The following is a 19084-nucleotide window of genomic DNA, read 5'->3' on the forward strand; positions in this document are numbered from 1 at the left end:
AATTTACTGTTTTAACCGTTTATAGATGTATAGTTCAGTGGCATTAAGTATATAGTGGCATTAAGTCTTAACCATCACTACCATCCAGTTCCCAAACTGAAACTTATCTTCCCAGACTGAAACTCTGTACCCATTAAACAATGACTGCCATTTCCTTCTCCCCCATGCCCCAGCAACCACCATACTATTTTCTCTCTGTGTGAATTTCAGTACTCTAGGTACCTCATATAAATGGAATTATATAATATTTGTCCTTTTGGGTCTGGCTCATTTTACTTAACACAGTGTCCTCAAGGTATCATCCATGTTGTAACATGCATGAGAATTTCCTTTTTAAGGTTGAATAATATTCCATTGTATGTATATGCTGTAGTTTGTTTATTCATGCATCCATCATGCATCCATCAGTGGACCCTTGGGTTGCTTTAACCTTTTTGCTATTGTGAATAATGCTGCGTGGTATACAAATATCTGTCCAGATCGCTGCTTTCATTTCTGTTAGTATATGCCTAGAAGAATTGCTGGATCATAGTTAATTCTATTTTAATTTTTTTGAGGACTCACTTTATTGTTTTCCATAGCAGCGCCACCATTTTACATTTCTACCAGGAATGTACAAATGTTCCAATTTCCCTACATCCTCATCAATACTTATTTTCTGGTTTTGTTTTGTTTTGCTTTGCTTTTCATAATAATCTAATGAGTATGAAGTGGTATCTTGCTGTGGTTTTGATTTGCATTTTCTTATTGATGTGATATTGAACATCTTTGCATGTGCTTGTATATCTTTGGAGAATTAGCTATTCAAGTCCTTTGCCCATTTTTAGATTGAGGATTTTATTGTTGTTGTTGACTTGGGAGTTCTTTATCTACTCTGGATATTAATCTCTTATCTGTTAATTTGCATATCTTTTCTCATTCCTTGTATTGCCTTTTCATTCTATTGATAGAGTCTTCTGATGCGCAGAAATTTTTTAATTTTGATGAAGTCCGTTTTGTCTTTTTTTTCTTTTATTGACAGCTTTCAATTTTGGTGTCACATCCAAGAAATTATTGCCAAAATCAATGTTGTGAAGCTTTTCCATGATTTTTAAAAGTTTTATGATTTTAGTGATTGTATTTAGCTATTTGATCCATTTTGAGTTACTTTTTGTGTATGGAGGAAGATAAGGGTCCAGCTTCATTTTTTGGGTAATTCGAATTATGCTACATTGTGTAGATACTCAGTTTTCCTATTACAACTTGTGGAAGATTACTTTACTTTGAATTGTCTCAGAGTCATTGAAAAAACTGTGTGTGTATATGTTTATTTCTGAGCTTTAGTTTTATTCCTTTGGTCTGTATATTTGTCTTTATGTCAGTACCATACTCTTGATTATTATAGCTTTGTAGTAAGTTTTGAAATCAGGAAGTGTGGAACCTCTAATTTTGAATTTTTTCAAGATTGTTTTGGCTGTTTGGAAATCCTTGGGATTCATGTGAATTTTAGGATGGATTTTTCTATTTCTGCAAAAATAATCTTATCTTTAATGATAATCTCCTTTCAGATCTCTCAAGGTATGCATTAGAATGTTTTTGTTTGTTTTGTTCAATTACCTTTGTTCTTCCTGTTTTATTTTGACTCTTCTCTCTGCCTGCCTTTTATTTTCTTCTTCTAGCTAGTAATGCTTAATTGGCTGTTGGTGTCATATCTACAAATGAAGAACTTGGTTTATCTGTGTTTAATGGATAAGTTTAATGAATATCCTACACTGTTTTAAAAGTCTATTTTGATAACAGTTCTCTTCAGTGTATAATTGGGAGGAATTTACTGGCAGGAGGTGAGCAGGCAGGACACTGGTGAATTTCCGTATTATCATAATAAAACAGGCTTCATTTTGGGGTGGAATGTGAAATCTCTTACAGTGTTTAATTCCTGTGAGGAGCTGCCCTTTTCCTATATTATGGAGGTTTGAAGTTCTCTTGCACATTGCTGTATTCCTGAGAGCCTTTCTCTACTTTTTGTCCTGCCCTGGGATTATCCTTGAGAATCCTCCTTTGGGAGGACCAGCCCTCCCTTCTGTAATAGCCATCACTTATTCCTATTATTGTAGTTTATTTTATTCTTTTTTATCAGAACCATCAGCTTGCCAGTTTGCTGAAATTCTGTAATTTTGGGGTCATTAATAGTACCCTTTTCTTGTTTCCAGCACCACAGATATATTTTCCTTTTCCCCCCTTCCTTTTTCCCATATTTCTTCTCATTTCAATGGGATTTTGAGTAGGTGGTGAGGTAAATGTGTGTACTATCCAATTTTATTTATTCAACAGCCTGTGTTAGTAATGTTCTAGGTTCTACAAAGAAGGTAGGGAAAGGATTTCCAACTTTCGTCAAGCTTATATTTTGATAGAGAAGACGTATTGAGCATATAAGTAAATCAATAACAGATTATAACTGTAGTAGATTACAGGAAGTAACTTGGGCTGGGAGACTCAGCGCAAGTGACCTATAAATGGATATCTGAAGGAAAAAATAAAAAAACCTTGTCTCATGAAGAGCTTTGGGAAGAGAGCTCTAGGCAGAAGAATTAGCAGATACACAGACTCAGCGGAAGAAGGAGCTTGTTTTATTAAAAGAAAGGCACGTCTGGAGTGTAGTGAACGAAGTAGTGAGCAGTATGAAACTGGAAAGAGGCAAATGCCAGATCTGTTGGGGACTTGTGGTCTTTGGTAAGGAGCTTTGACTTTAAATATGGAGAAAGCTTATTAAAGACTTGAGAAGGAAGCTAGGCAGTTTGAATTTTTTTTTTTTTTTAACATAATATTGGCTGGTATGTAGAGAGTAGGTTTGACTGGGATATTGCCCGTGGAGGTGGAGAGAAGTGAAGACATTATGGATATATTTTACAAGGAGTGCCTGTGGACCTTTGTAATGGTACCAGAAGCAAGATGAGTCACAAATGACTACCAATTCTTTGACTTGTACACCCAGGTGATGCTGTTTACTAATATGATGAAAGTAGGAGGAGTATCAGATTTGGGAGAGGGAAAATCAAGGGTTATTTTTTGATACAATTTGAAATGCCTTTGAGACATTCAACTGAAGTTGTCAGGTAGGCAGTCTAGAGTTTAGGGAAGAAATCAGAGCAGAAGGCGAAAACTCTGGAGCCATCATAACAATAGTATTTAACTCTGTGGGTTTGTGAGATGATCTAGGCAAAGTGTAAGTAAGAGAAGAGGGCTCTGGACCGAATCCTGGGGCTTTGATACTAGGTTGGGAAAGCACCTGGGGAAGGGCGCACAACAAAGACCATGAGGAGTGGCTGGTGACATAGGGAAACTGTGGGAGCCTGAGAATCAAGCGAAATAATTTCAAGGAAAGTGGTAATCATCTTTGTTGAATTTTTGAGAGATGGTTTAAGATGATAAGTGAGGTTTCTATTAAGGTTTGATAACACGTCTTTGTTGTTTTTGACAGTTTCATTGGGATAGGAACTATACTGGAATAGATTTGATGAGTGAGTGGAAGATGAGAAACTGAAGGCACAAAGTCCAGGCACCTCTTTTGAGAAGTTTGACTGTGAAGAAGTTTGCAGACATGAGTAGGTAGCCGGGGGAACAAACCTAAATTCAGTGTTAGACTGTAATAGGCATACTGTATAAAGCTTTACCTATCACTACTTCTCTTGACCTTTATTTATTTATTTTTTTAGAAATTCTAAGCATATGCCAGAGTAGACAATGACCAACCCTGCCTCATCCACAATCCTGTCTGCCTCTTCCCTTGCATCATTTTGAAGCAAATCCCATATAATTTCTGTTATAAATATTTCATTATGTTTCTAAAAGATGAGCATTAAAAAATATAAGCACAATGTCATTATAACATAAAAAATTAACAATGATTCCTTAATACCAAATATCCAACTTGTGTTCACATTTTCAGTTTTCTCGTAAATTATCTTAAAGTTTTAAAAACAGATTTTAAATAAAGTCCACCAATTGCACATAGGTGCTATCTCATTTATTTGTTTATCTCTACTATTTTTTTGAGACAGAGTCGTGCTCTGTCACCCAGGCCAGAGTGCAGTGGTGCCATCTCAGCTCACTGCAGCCCCCTCCTCCCGGGTTCAATCAATTCTCATGCCTTGGCCTCCTGAGTAGTTGGGACTATACGCACATACCACCACCCCTGACTAATTTGTGTATTTTTAGTAGAGATGGGTTTTATCTTATTGGCTGGGCTAGTCTCGAACTCCTGACCTCAGGTGATCCACCTGCCTCAGCCTCCCAAGATGCTGGATTACAGGTGTGAGCCACCGTGCTGGGTTAATTATTTATGGCAGGGTGTCACTCTGAGACAGGGTTTTGCTATGTTGCCCAGGCTGGTCTCAAACTCCTGGCCTCAAGCAGTCCCCTGCCTCAGCCTCCCAAAAACCTAAAGTCCTTTTGAATTATAGGCATGAGCTACTGAGCCTGGCTAGATAATATCTTTTTTTAACCCTCTTATCATCTATTATTTTCTCTTTTTTTCCGTGCAAGCTAGATGTTGAAGGAATGGCATCACCTGTCCATTTGTGTGTGTCGTTTGTATCCCATGGTGTCGGTTAACATATTCCTTGAGGGCCGGGCACGGTGGCTCACGCCTGTAATCCCAGCACTTTGGGAGGCCAAGGTGGGTGGATCACGAGTTCAAGAGATCGAGACCATCCTGGTCAACATGGTGAAACCCCGTCTCTACTAAAAACACAGAAAATTAGCTGGGCATGGTGGCGCGTGCCTGTAATCCCAGCTACTCAGGAGGCTGAGGCAGGAGAATTGCCTGAACCCAGGAGGCGGAGGTTGTGGTGAGCCGAGATTGCACCATTGCACTCCAGCCTGGGTAACAAGAGCGAAACTCCGTCTCAAAAAAAAAAAAACATATTCCGTGAATAACTTCTCTTTTTCCTATTAGTTATAAGTTAGATCTAAGGGCTGGGGAGATTGGAATTTTTTTTTCACCAGACTGTTTAGTAGGTAGTGATGTGTACCTCTATCTGGAGGTGCTTAAAGTCTGCTTCTCTTTCTTTTTTTTTGAGACGGAATCTCGTTCTGTCATCCAGGCTGTAGTTTAGTGGTGCTATCTCAGCTCACTGCAACCTCCGCCTCTCAGGTTCTAGTGATTCTCCTGCCCCAGCCTGCCAAGTAGCTGGGATTAGACATGTGCCACCACACCCAGCTGATTTTGTATTGTTGGTAGAGACAGGGTCTTGCTTTTGACCAGGCTGGCGTCGAACTCCTGACCTCAGGTGATCTGCCCGCCTCGGCCTCCCGAAGTGCTGGGATTACAGACGTGAGCCACTGCGCTTGGCCTGCTTCTCTCTCTTTTAGTGAGGTTAGTACCTGCTGATGTTTAGTGCTTAGAACCTTCAGTTTATTGCAGGTAAAAAGAGGTGATACTCTGATTCTGTCATTCCTTCTTCATTTATTAACGTTAGTATGAGAAACTTCTCTTCTTCTGTGTTTTGGTTACCCAGTGAGTAGCACAGTTTAAATAGAAAAAGCAGAAGAAATGCTTAGTTCTTGCCCTTTATTTAAGTTTTCAAAGTAATGAGTTGGTTCTTTAGTCTCTTCGTATGGTGGCCAATTAGGTTTTTTTTTTTTTTTTTGAGACAGAGTCTCGCTCTGTCACCTGGGCTAGAGTGTAATGGCTTGATCTTGGCTCACTGCAACCTCTCCCTCCCAGGTTCAAGCAATTCTTCTGCCTCAGCCTCCTGAGTAGCTGGGATTACAGGCATGTGCCACTACACCTGGCTAATTTTTTTTGGTATTTTTAGTAGAGACGGGGTTTCACCATGTTGGTCAGGCTGGTCTCAAACTCCTGACCTCTTGATCCACATGCCTCGGCCTCCCAAAGTGCTGGGATTACAGGCGTGAGCCACTGCGCCCGGCTGTAGTTTTTGTTTTTAATGTTAATGTACTCCTGTACTTGATATATTTCAGTCTATTGTAGTTATTATTTTTATTGATGCTCAAATTGTTCTGTAATAGTGGGAGCCTCTTCAGGTTAGCCTGAGTCTTAACAAGACCCTGATTGTCTTTGATAACTTTCTTGCAATCTGGGATAATTAAATGTTCTTGTATTATCTGGTATATGTCTAATTTGAAACTTCAAATTAATTATCCAAGATATGGTATTTGGAGATAATATTACTATTTTACTTTTACTTTTATTTACAGCAACCTATTACATACACTTATTTTATAGTTTTTCAAATTGTTCCCTTTATTTCTTGGGATATGAAATTTTCTGTTTCTTTTGCCCTTTTATCACTGTGATTTTAGGCATTTGGGGAATTCTCTTTCTTGCTTTTGAATGCAGGTATGTGTTAAAGCAAGGTATATTTTTTGTTGTTTTGTTTTTTCTTTAAGGTTATTGTTTGTCATATCCAACAGTCTGATTTGTTTAGAGTGGGAGGAGTGGCTTCTTGCATTAATTAAATCATGATATTTAATAAAGGTTCTCTATTGCTATTCCATTTATGGAAAAACATGCTTTTATATCAGAAATTACCTTATCGGTGGCTAAAGTGAAAACTACTCACTTGCCTAGTGGTTTCATATTTGTTATGGATGCTTTCTGTTTGATTTTTATTGTAACCTTAATATGTTAGCTCTAAGATCAGTTTTGCTTCTGCATATTTCACATATTTTAATCTTTAATTCAGGTAGAGGTCAAAAAGGTATGGAATATTTTTTTCCTTTCTTAATATTTTACTACTTTTAGCTTGGAACCAGGAAGAAAAAGGCAGAAAACTTGCTATGGAATTGTGTAAACTTGTAGAGGCTGAAATGTAAGCTGCTAAATGAAGAAACTTGTTTTCTCTTCCAAGATTCCTCCTACTTCATGTGTTATTGTGATCTGAATTCAGTTGAATTTCTTTTTTTCTGATGTGGGTATGTGGGACACATATATGTTATGGTTGTAGTTCTATGAAATATGCCAGGAAGCATACTCTAGTGCAATTTAGAAAGGAAAAGGAAGACAATGAGAACTGAGGCAAACAGTTCTTGCTAAGCCCTAAAATATATCACTTTTATTCATCCATACAGAAAACAAGCATGAGGCCAAGAGGAGGCGAACAGAGAGAGTTAGGAGAGAGAAGATAAATTCTACAGTAAATAAAGATTTAGAAAACAGAAAGAGGTCTCGAAGTAACAGCCATTCAGATCATATCAGACGAGGAAGAGGAAGACCTAAAAGTGCATCTGCCAAAAAACATGAGGAAGAAAGAGGTATGCATAAACCAAGCAGTTTTTTTTTTCCAAGTATTAAATTGATCTGGGATCTTAATTAGGTAGTAGTGAAGAAAGTGGAGGCACTGAGCTCCTGGACTTAAAATCACAACTCATATTTTAGTTTGAAAGCATTTCCTCTATGGTAGATGCTTATTATTTTTTTAAATCACAGGAATTTAATTCTTATTGGAAACCTAAAGGCTTAGTTAGGTAAAATTTACCTTGCTATAAGCTGATGATAATGGAGTTCAAAGATAATTTGTATATGACACCCTGGAGAAGCCTGTCAATATGATTGTACCTTTTTTTTTTTTTTTTTTTGGAGACAGGGTCTCACTCTGTTGCCCAGGCTGGAATGCAGTGGCAAAGTCAAGGCTCACTGCAGTCTCCACCTCCTGGGATCAGGTGATTCTTTCACCTCAGCCTCCTGAGTAGCTGGGACTACAGGTGCACACCATCATGCCTAGCTAATTTTTTGGGTTTTGCCCCCAAAAAATTAATACGGAGGTTTTGCCATGTTGCCCAGGCTAGTCTTGAACTTCTGGGTTCAAGCGATCTGCCCTCCTTGGCCTCCCAAAGTGCTGGGACCTCTATTTTTTTCTTTTTCTTTTTTTTTTTTTAGACAAGTTTGAGTTCTTTTAAGACTTATTTCAAACTGTTAAACTGCGAATTTTAAAATTTTACTATTGAAAGCGTTCTTGTGGCGTTTTTAATTGCTTATTGAGAGATCTGTGTGCTTCCTACTCTGAGGCAGCTTTTGCGTAGTTAGATACATTCTTCTTGGTCCAGAGTATATTTCTATTTCTCCTGACAGGTCTTCTCCTTTCTTCTGATAAATATCTACTAATAACTTGTTTTCAGATATTAACTAAAACTTCAGCTTCTCTTTTTTTTTTGATTTACGCATCTTTTTAAAAACTTAAGGAGAATTTCAACATATGCAAAAGTAGAAAATAGTATAATGAACCTTTATATGTCCACAAATATCTTTTTAATATTGAAACTTTCAAGCCAGTAGTTAACTAAAAAAAGAGATAGTTGCTCTTTATTGTTCTTTAAAAACCGCTGTCAAAATGATTTCATCTTTGTTGAAATGCATTTATAATTTCTTAGACTATTTGTGAGTTATGCTTTGCTTTTTTAGATATTCTATCTTAGGTACTCAAGTGCTTTTTGTGTAAATGTAAATTTTACTTATTTTAGATAATGAGAACATTCTACCAGTTTACTATTTCTCTCTGCTTTATGTGCTTTTATTTGAATAAAATTATTATTGCTAGAAAACAGCTTCACCAGTATAGCCATTCCTAGCTTTTATCAAAGTTAAAGGTATCTTAGTATCGTATGGCTAAAGTAGTAAGGTTTCTATCATACTTGACTGTATTCTAGGTAGGCTATACGAAGATAATCCCCTTATTCCTTCGGTAATTTTACTGCTTTTCTCTTTCTTTCTATTATGCTCTTCCAGAGGGTTTGAGTTATTTGTTCAATTTGAATGTTTCTTTAACAATAGGGTGATAAGAAACCTATGCCAAGCACTATTTTAGAAGGGAAACTAGGTAAAGAAAAGTCAACAGAGAAAAAGGAAAAGAGAGAAATACTGCTTGGCTCAGAAAACAACATTCTTTTCAGTTGAAGTAGAGGAAATACAGCTGAAAGAAGAGAAGAATGCTTCTGGTGGTGGGTGAGAGAAGATGAGAAAACAGATAATGACAGTCTTTAGCTGGGGAAATGAAGTCTATATACTTGTGGTACAATTGTATATATATGGAGGATTTCAGTTTTTATTTCATGATTACTTGAAAAAAGCATTTATTTGGCTGTAAATATTTTTTAGGCATTTCCTATTTATTACGTAAAAATTTTAAGGAAGCTGTTTCTAGAGTAAGATATGCTTTTAATTTATTTGTTTTTGATACAGATTGCAGGAAATTGCTTAAAGCAGTTTTTGTAGGACAAACTGGAATCTTTTTTTTTTTAGACTGAATCTTGCCCGGTCTCCCGGGCTGCAGTTCAGTGGCTCGATCTCAGCTCACTGTAACCTCTGCCTTTCGGGTTCAAGTGATTCTTCTGCCTCAGTCTTCCAAGTAGCTGGGATTACAGGCACGTGTCACCATACCCAGTGAATTTTTTGTATCTTTAGTAGAGACGAGGTTTCACCATTTTGGCCAGGCTGGTGTTGAACTCCTGACCTTGTGATCCACCCACCTCGGCCTCCCAAAATGCTGGGGTTACGGGCATGAGCCACTGTGCCCAGCCACAAACTGGAATCTTAAGTAGACTGCGAAGTCATTACACTTTTTCTGTAAAGAGCCAGATAGTAAATGTTTTAGGCTTTTGGGCCATACTCTCCGTCACAACTACTCAGCTCTGCCATTGTAGCTGGAAAGCAGCCATAAAACATACATAAATGAATGGGCATGGCTGTGTTTCAGTAATATGTGATAAAACAGGTGGTGGGCCACATTTGGTACCTGTGCTATAGTTTGCCATTCTCTTTCTTTCTTTTTCTTTCCTTGCTTGATTTTTTTTTTTTTTTCTTCTGAGATTGGGTCTTACTCTATCACCCAGGCTGGAGTGTAGTGCTGTGATCATGGCTTACTGCAGCCTCAAACTCTTGGGCTCAAGTGATCGTCCTGCCTCAGCCTTCCGAGTAGCTGAGAATAGAAGTGCACGCCACCATGCCAGGCTTTTTTACTTTTAGAGTAAGTGAGGTCTCATTATGTTGCCCAGGCTGGTCTCAAACTCCTGGGCTCAAGGGATCCTTTTAGCTTGGCCTTCCAAAGTGCTAGAATTGCAGGCATGCATGAGCCACTGCACTTGGCCTAATTTGCCAATCTTTGATGTAAACCATTACATTCTAAGTATAAAATGGACAAGAACTATTAGATTGGTGCAAAAGTAATTGCAGTTTTACTTTTGTACCAATCTAATGTGAACTTTTGAAATCTCTGTGTTTTAGAATAGATTTCTTGGATATGCTTCTTAGTGCTAAATAGCTATTTAGCACTAAATTGATTCCTTGATTTTAGGGCATTTTATTGATTCCTTGCTCTTAGGGCATTTGAAAAATTTGGAGCAAGCTTTAACATATGAATTAAGGAAATCTGACACTGTGTCTGAAAAAACAAACTAAAAATGGACTTTTCTATCTAGTTAGATGAGAGGTCCAAAGTGGGGAAAAATTGACTTTTCTATTTTGAAACAGTATAAGAAGGAAGAATGGAAAAGGAAAGCTTGTTAGACATTGTCATAATAATATATCTTTATTAAATCATAAAGACAAATTACTAAACAATTTTGGGTTGCTCTAAGTCTTCATTTTATATATAAGGGTATAAATTTGGGGATATTATAATATAGAATATATATATTTTTGACTGATTAAAATATGTTAGACAATTCTGAACATCATATTAATGAACTTAAGAATGAATGTAGACTTTAAGCTGAAGATGGTGGATTGAAAAAACACATCTAGCTCTAAACTCCTTTGGGGAAATCTAAGAAAGAAACTCATTTTTATTCCACAGTTACCTAAAAGTCAGGAATTTGTACATCAGTCATGTCTGGAAGTAGAAATGAAATTGAGGCTAAAAATGAGAAGATTGTTTGCAAGTATTTTTATGGATAGCTCATTAAGACTGTTTACCCTGTTATACCCCAAATTTATCCTTTGAAAAAGATAAATAGCATAGTCTTTGGTCTCGGGAACACCAGGTGTCTGTTGATGGCCTGGATACCATGTTAAGATCAGGAAGCCTAGGTGAAAATTGGGCATAGTTAATACCGGGTTCTTGAGTTAGGCTTATTAGTGGTCCAGGTTAAAAAAAAAAAAAAAATTGACCATATCTTCTCCAGAGAATCTGAAGGACTCAAGAGAAAATGCCCCAAATAAAGATATTTTCATTATCACAGAGAAACGGCCTAATTGGATCATCCTAATCTGATGATCAGAGTCAAGCTCCACATACGTGTAATCAGCTTTTTTGGTCACTCTGCTAAATACGAGCATATTGCCAAAAATTACCCAGATATCTAGAAGAAAGCATCTATTATGGTATGAAAGGCTAAGACCAAATCAACAGGAGAGAAAAAATAACTTGGAAAAAACAAGTTTTTGAAGGGAAAAGAAAAAATATAAACTATTATTAATATCTTTAGCAAAATAAGTAATTGCAATTGTAAAACAAGAATAAGATAATATGTAAAAGGAAATTGCAGAGGTCAAGCCACTTAGAAACTGAACTTTAAAATATTCCCCCCAAACCCAAAACATACATGATACACAGAAATGAACAACTTTAATAAAAGGCTTAAAGATAAAATTGAAGAAAGGTTCCAGAAAGTATAGCAATTGAAAAGATACGGAAAAAACAGAATGGAAATGGTAAGAAATTTAGAGGACCAGTGTGAGGTCGGACATCTGCAAATAATTAAAGTTTCAGATAAAGAACATAAAAGATTAAGGAGAAGGAAGTCATCAGTGACTTTAACAGTGACAATTATTTATTCAAGAAGATTTTCCCAACGTCAGGGACATTGAGTTTCTTTGTTAAAAGGGCCTACAAATTTCCAGTCTAATGGATGGTTAAAAAGAGAAATTAATTATACCAGAGCTTGTCATCATATCTCTTGGGTTAAAGAAAATTCCTCAGGTTTTCAGAAAAAAGAAAAGCAAAATGATATTGGAACTAATACAATGGAATATTGCCCAGCAAAGAACAGACTACTGATATATGAATAGCATCAATTAATTTCAAAAACATATTGAGCAAAATAAGCTAGACACAAAAGAGTACATACTATATGATGCCATTTATATGAAGTTTAGGAACAGACAGAATGATTCTATGGTCAGAAATCAGAACAGTGGTTGCTTGTAGGTATTGGGAGGGATTGGCTGGAAAGAAGCATGAGGAATTTCTGGAGGACATTTGCTGTATCTCGATTGTGACATGGATTACATGTTTGTATATGTCTGTCAGAACTCATCCAGTTGAACACATAAAGGATCTACATATTTCACTGTATGTAAATTTATCATTGATTTAAAAAATAACTATAAAAGAGGTACTGGGTTTTCTCAACAGTGGCACCAGTAGTGAGAAGACAATTTACTGCCTTCACAGTTCTAAGTGGAAACCTACAAGTCTATACTCAGTCAAACCATGAATTAATGTGAAGGTAAACTAAAGATATTTTAACATTCAGGGTCTCATAAAATTTGCTACCAGTACTCCCTTTCTCAGGAAGCCCCTGCAAGTTACCTGCTACCAAAATAAAGAAGTAAACCAAGAAAGGATCTTTGGATTCAAGACAAAGGTGGGTCTACCTGACTCTAGAGATGAGGAGACTCTCCAGCATGATGCTGATGAAAGAGCTCAAGGTGATAATTGTGCAGTAGGCCTAGAGAGCAACCATTTCATACTGGAGCAGGTTTAAGACTTGAAGAGATTTCTTCGAGAAGATCAAAATGATAAAATGCCTGATATGTATAAACATCCTGAAAAAAGATTTATACAACTAGGGAAGACTTTGGGTTGAATTAGGAATGAAAACTAAAGAAGTAGAAAGAGAATCACTTGAGGGAAAACAATGTGAAGGAGAAGTAAAATCACTTACCATAGTTAAAATAATGTAAATATTGAAAATTGATGTTCCTGAAGTTGTGATTTAACTATTGTGAGAAGATGAGGGGATGGGCAGAATGTTGATTGGGGCAAGAGATGCAAAACAGTTTAACCCTTATTTTCCATTGTGGAAAGTGAATCAGTAATGCCTAAAACCCCGAAGTGGCATCTTGTACAAATGTTACTTAGAAATTTGTTTTTGTTAAAAAGGAACAACTTAAAAAAAATTGTCACTTTTTTGGGAGGCTGAGGCGGGCAGTGCTTTTGGAGATGGGAAATGTGCATGGGGCAACAGACTTCTGTGTTTTGTAACAAGTTTTATAAAAATGATTTGACTGTAAATTATATGCGTTTAACTTCGATCAGAATGTCAGAATAAAATAAACAAAAATAAAATCAGTGAATCCTGAAAAAGTAATTTGGAAGAATATATGCCAACATGTTAATTGTGATTTTTGCTGACTCATGAGATTACAAGTGATTTTCATTTTCTTTTTCAAATTTTCTGTGAACTTGGATTACATTTGTAATTGAGAGGGGAAATATATAAATGTTAGTTATTCATTTCCTATATAAGAAGATGAAGGTGAAAATGTTAATATATTTCTAAAGTCACCATTGATGTTCAGAAGGGGACCATCTCTCAGAGTGAATTTCATCTAGCAGAGAAAATTCATTTTGATTGAGACAGTGAGGAGATAGAAATATATGAGATTCTTAGAGAAATGATGCAGCTGTTAGAGTGCCTGTGTATAGAAATCTATGTTGACTTCATTTGATCTTCATTTCAGTAACTCCTTTGTATAATTTTAAAACCTTTTTACTTCAGTAGCATAGTAACATTTAATATACATTGTAGTATTATATATAATAATGTCATGTAAAGAATACTTGAAAGCTTTAAAAAATTTAAATTTACTATCAACATCGTGAAAATAGCCATACTGCCCAAAGTAATTTACAGATTCAACGCTATTCCCATCAAACTACCAATGACCTTCACAGAACTGGAAAAAAACACCTTAAACTTCATATGGAACCAAAAGAGAGCCCACATAGCCAAGTCAATTCTAAGCAAAAAGAACAAAGCAGGAGGCATCACACTACCGGACTTCAAACTATACTACAAGGCTACAGTAATCAAAACAGCATGGTACTGGTACCAAAACAGAGATAAAGACCAATGGAACAGAACAGAGACCTCAGAGGAAATACAACATACCCACAACCATCTGATCTTCGACAAACCTGACAAAAACAAGCAATGGGGAAAGGACTCCCTGTTTAATAAATGGTGTTGGGGAAAACTGGCTAGCCATGTGCAGAAAGCAGAAACAGTACCCCTTCCTGACACCTTACACCAAAATTAACTCCAGATGGATTAAAGACTTAAACATCAGACCTAACACCGTAAAAACCCTAGAAGAAAAAAATCTAGGCAAAACCATTCAGGACATAGGCGTAGGCAAGGACTTCATGACCAAAATGCCAAAAGCAATGGCAACAAAAGCCAAAATAGACAAAGGTGACCTAATCAAACTCCACAGCTTCTGCATGGCAAAAGAAACAGTCAGTAGAGTGAATCGGCAACCAACAGAATGGGAAAAAATTTTTGCAGTCTACCCATCTGACAAGGGGCTGATATCCAGAATTTACAAAGAGCTAAAACAGATCTACAAGAAAAAAACAAGCCCATTCAAAAATGGGCAAAGGGTATGAACAGATACTTTACAAAAGAAGACATACAGGAGGCCAACAAACATATGAAAAAATGCTCATCATCACTGGTTATTAGAGAAATGCAAATCAAAACCACATTGAGATACCATCTCACACCAGTTAGAATGGCGATCATTAAAAAATCTGGAAACAACAGATGCTGGAGAGGATGTGGAGAAATAGGAACACTTTTACACTGTTGGTGGGAATGTAAATTAATTCAACCATTGTGGAAGACAGTATGGCGATTCCTCAATGACCTAAAAATAGAAATCCCATTTGACCCAGCAATTCCATTACTGGGTATGTATCCAAAGGATTATAAATCATTCTACTATAAGGACACATGCACACGAATGTTCATTGCAGCACTGTTTACAATAGCAAAGACCTGGAACCAACCCAAATGCCCAACGATGATAGACTGGATAGGGAAAATGTGGTACATATACACCATGAAATATTACGCAGCCATCAAAAACGATGAGTTCACGTCCTTTGTAGGGACATGGATGAACCTGGAAACCATCATTCTCAGCAAACTGACACAAGAACAGAAAATCAAACACTGCATATTCTCACTCATAGGCAGGTGTTGAACAATGAGAACACATGGACACAGGGAGGGGAGCACTACACACTGGGGTCCATTGGGGGGAAATGGGGGAGGGACGGGGGGTGGGGAGGTGGGAAGAGATAGCATGGGGAGAAATGACAGATACAGGTGAGGGGACGGAAGGCAGCAAACCACACTGCTATGTGTGTACCTATGCAACAATCTTGCATGTTCTTCACATGTACCCCAAAACCTAAAATGCAATAAAATTATATATATATATATTTAAAAAAATAGTTCTTTCACTTCAGTTCTGTAGATAATAAATTGTATTATTCTTGTGGTGTGTGAAAAAAAATTTAAATTTACTGCATCTACTGTTTTTATATTAAACTTTCCCCTTTTCTTTTAACAGAGAAACAGGAAAAGGAAATTGACATCTACGCTAACCTGTCTGATGAAAAGGCTTTCGTGTTTTCAGTCGCCTTGGCAGAAATCAATAGAAAAATTATCAATCAAAGACTTATTCTCTGATATTTGTCTGCATAATCTGCTGAAACTTCCGTCAGGATTACATCAGCACAGTTATGGACTCTCAGGAGCATTCTGACTGCATCAATAAGGGCCATTGATTATTTCTTTCTCTCTTGTTGTTTAGCCTGTGCCACAGTTTGGGAGCAAAGCTGTGTGGGCTTGGACTGTTCTGGGATTTCCTTGTTTACCAAGGAGTATTGTCAGTGTTTTGTGTTTGGGATATAAGTAAGTGTATTTGCCAAAAAAAAAAAAAAGTGCTGAATGGATGTTAAAGGTTAAAAAGTGATGGATTATGGGTTAGGTATGAAAACTAGGGTAGTAAGATGTTTGATTGTTTTCAGGTTTGCCAGAGATGCAATATTTTAAATACTGTCAGAAAGAGTGATTTTTAAAACTATATATTTCAGATTTTCAGCGCTAACAGATTGCATATATACAGTTCATTTACTTTTAGTAAATTGGCAATTGATATTTTATTGAATGGAGAATTAAGAATATAAACTGTAAATTTTGTCTTTAATTGATTTTTTTTCTTGCCCTTTATTACTTAATGTATGAGTTATATTTTAGGAGATACTTTCTAGACAGTTTGAAGTTTGGGTGCTATATGAAGAAAAACCTTAAATGATATACTCAGATATAAACACCTTGTTTTCTTGAATATAATTTATTTATTAGTTAAAAAGAAAACTTCTGCTCTCAAGACGGTGCCTGTTAACCTAAACATGAAATATATTTATTACATGCAAAATATTTCTTAGCCACTTTTAAGCGGTAATGTTTTATCTGAATGGATATTCATTTATACATCCTGATAATTATTTAAATTGTTACTTTACTTTTACTCTGGAAGAAAAAAATAAATGTTAATATTGAAACTAAGTACATTAAATAGTGTGATAAAAGTTTTTTGTTCTAGTGAAGTTTCTGAAATGTATTTAAATTCTTAATTTTTCTAGTGTTAAATCAATCATTTATAGTTTATACTAAATGCTTTTGCATTTTGGCATATCAGTTTAATCATTAACATATTCAAACTTGGGAATAATTCCCCTTATTTTCAGTCCCCTTTTCCCTCAATCTGCTTGGCAATCCTTTTAAAGACTTCTTAGGAGAGATAGTCATCAGTTAGATTTAGTCCCCTTTTAAGAGAAAATTCCTTTCAATTTCAGCAGTAATATTGTCAATTTCATCCTTCATCCTGTGTCAACATTTTTTTCCTACTTTAAATGGTAACCAGCAGAGGGAGCTTAAGAGTTACTCTAGATAGGATATAGAATTTTCCTAAGGATTCTTTTTCCTTTAATCTTCATATCTATCTGCAGGTACTACAACTATTTTGTATGCATTTTATTTATTGATTTAGGAGACAGAGTCTTGCTCTGTTGCCCAGGCTGGAGTGCAATGGTTGCAATCTCAGCTCACTGCAACTTCTGCCTCTTAGATTCAAGTGATTCTTGTGCCTCAGCCTCCCTAGTAGCTGGGACTAGAGGTGTGTGTCACCAGCCCAGCTAATTTTGTTTTGCCTTGTTTTGTTTTGTATTTTTAGTAGAGATAGGGGTCTCACCATGTTGGCCAGGCTGGTCTCAAACTCCTGGCCTTAAGTGATCCGCCATCCTTGGCCTCTCAAAGTGCTGGGATTACAGGCATGAGCCACTGCAGCCAGCCTTGTATGCATTTTAGAGTCTTAACTAATAGTTTCCCCAAGAATGTAGTGTGATTTTATCTTTGAAACATACTGTAAGGAACTTTTTACTTTAAGCAAAAAAGCTTAAAATGATTAATATATAAAAATGCTTTACACATATTTATGTCCTCAGAAAAAGCAAGAACAGCTTGTGGAATAGGCATCTCTAAAGAATTATTGATGTCAGAGTCTATCCATTTAAAGCTGAAGACCATTAGAGGAAAGTCATGTTAACATATTCATTGGATATGGTAAAGGAGGTACTGGTGAGTGGGTTGAAGCTTGCTATGTAGAAAAGTAATTACTTCAGATCTCGTAATGTTAAGTTGTTGGCTTATTTAAAAATTTCCTTGACAGAAAGGCAAATTAGGTTTCCTCTGTGACATAATCTATTTAACCAATCTCTTAAAAAAATTGTATTCTCTGAGATACATTTATGAGCTGTCTTGTTATAAAGCTAAAAAATTTAATTTATCTAGGCATATTGTAATGGTCCCAGAAAGCAATACTTTCTGTTAGAAATTGTTGGTGGATTTTTTTTTTTTTTTTGAGACGGAGTTTCGCTCTTGTTACCCAGGCTGGAGTGCAATGGCGCGATCTCGGCTCACCGCAACCTCCGCCTCCTGGGTTCAGGCAATTCTTCTGCCTCAGCCTCCTGAGTAGCTGGGATTACAGGCATGTGCCACCATGCCCAGCTAATTTTTTGTATTTTTAGTAGAGATGGGGTTTCAACCATGTTGACCAGGATGGTCTCGATCTCTTGACCTCGTGATCCACCTGCCTTGGCCTCCCAAAGTGCTGGGATTACAGGTGTGAGCCACCGCGCCCAGCGATGGATATTTTTAAGAAAACTTTTTCAGCTCTTACTTTGTTCATTTTGTAGCACTGATTATTCATACTTATAATTTAGTAGTTCTCAATGGTCTTGGTTGCTCTTCAGAAATGAACAAATATGCTGTGATTAACCTTAGAAAATTCCTTTTCTTTACCTTACATTATAGCCATTATTTCAGGGTAGTGAAATTTATAAGTCTTTTTAATTATGGGAAAAATTCCTTTTGTTTTTTATTTTAATTTTGGTTAAACTTTTATCCAAATCTATTCAGAAAAAAAGTTTCACAGAGTATAGTACAACATGGTGACTATAGTATATAGCATCGATTGTATTTTGAAAATTGCTAGAAGAGTATATTTTAAGTGTTCTTACTATAAAAAATGGTAAGCATCTGAGGTGATGAATATGAAAATCAGCTCAGTTGAGCCATTCCACAATGTATACATATTTCAAAACATCATGTTGCACACAATAAATATATTCAATTTTTATTTGCCAATTAAAATTCACAAAATAGCTTTCAAAAATTTACAAAAGAAAGGTGTTTTATTTTTTATGGTAACAATTTTGGACTTTGTTCTTTCTGGATATTACTAGTCAGTAACACAATAATTACATTTATTGCCAACAATAAGTAAAAAAAAAATTCTAAAACTAAAAAAGTAAAACTAAAACTCCAAGAAAATTTTTATCCCCAATGTTGTCTTTTGGAGCAGAAACTTTTTAAAATATGCTGTTTGAGCTCCCCTGGTGATAAGCTCAAATTGCATTCTATAGAGAATAAAACTGCCCCTGCTGGAACAGATTAGCCTATCTGATTTCCTCCTTATATCACCACTCACTTTCTCTTTCTCTGGAGTCCT

The 19084-nt window shown here is 36.2% G+C and overlaps 1 protein-coding gene across 3 annotated transcripts in view; it reads left to right on the forward strand.

The window, feature by feature from the left end:
- Positions 1–16581, forward strand: part of C1H16orf87 (chromosome 1 C16orf87 homolog) — a 32572-nt gene extending 15991 nt beyond the window's left edge. The window contains exons 3-4 of one of the 3 annotated variants that reach the window (XM_039463419.2): positions 7072–7254; positions 15581–16581. In XM_039463419.2, the coding sequence (XP_039319353.1) occupies positions 7072–7254; positions 15581–15699 (302 nt within the window). In that variant the 3' untranslated portion in view covers positions 15700–16581. Of the gene's footprint in view, positions 1–7071; positions 7255–12471; positions 14948–15580 lie in introns of those variants that run through there. The other 2 variants (XM_074403463.1, XM_039463423.2) reach the window with 2 other exon arrangements.
- The last annotated feature ends 2503 nt before the right edge of the window (positions 16582–19084 follow it).

Source organism: Saimiri boliviensis, chromosome 1 (genome assembly GCF_048565385.1).
Source record: "Saimiri boliviensis isolate mSaiBol1 chromosome 1, mSaiBol1.pri, whole genome shotgun sequence".
Taxonomy (NCBI): Eukaryota; Metazoa; Chordata; class Mammalia; order Primates; family Cebidae; genus Saimiri; species Saimiri boliviensis.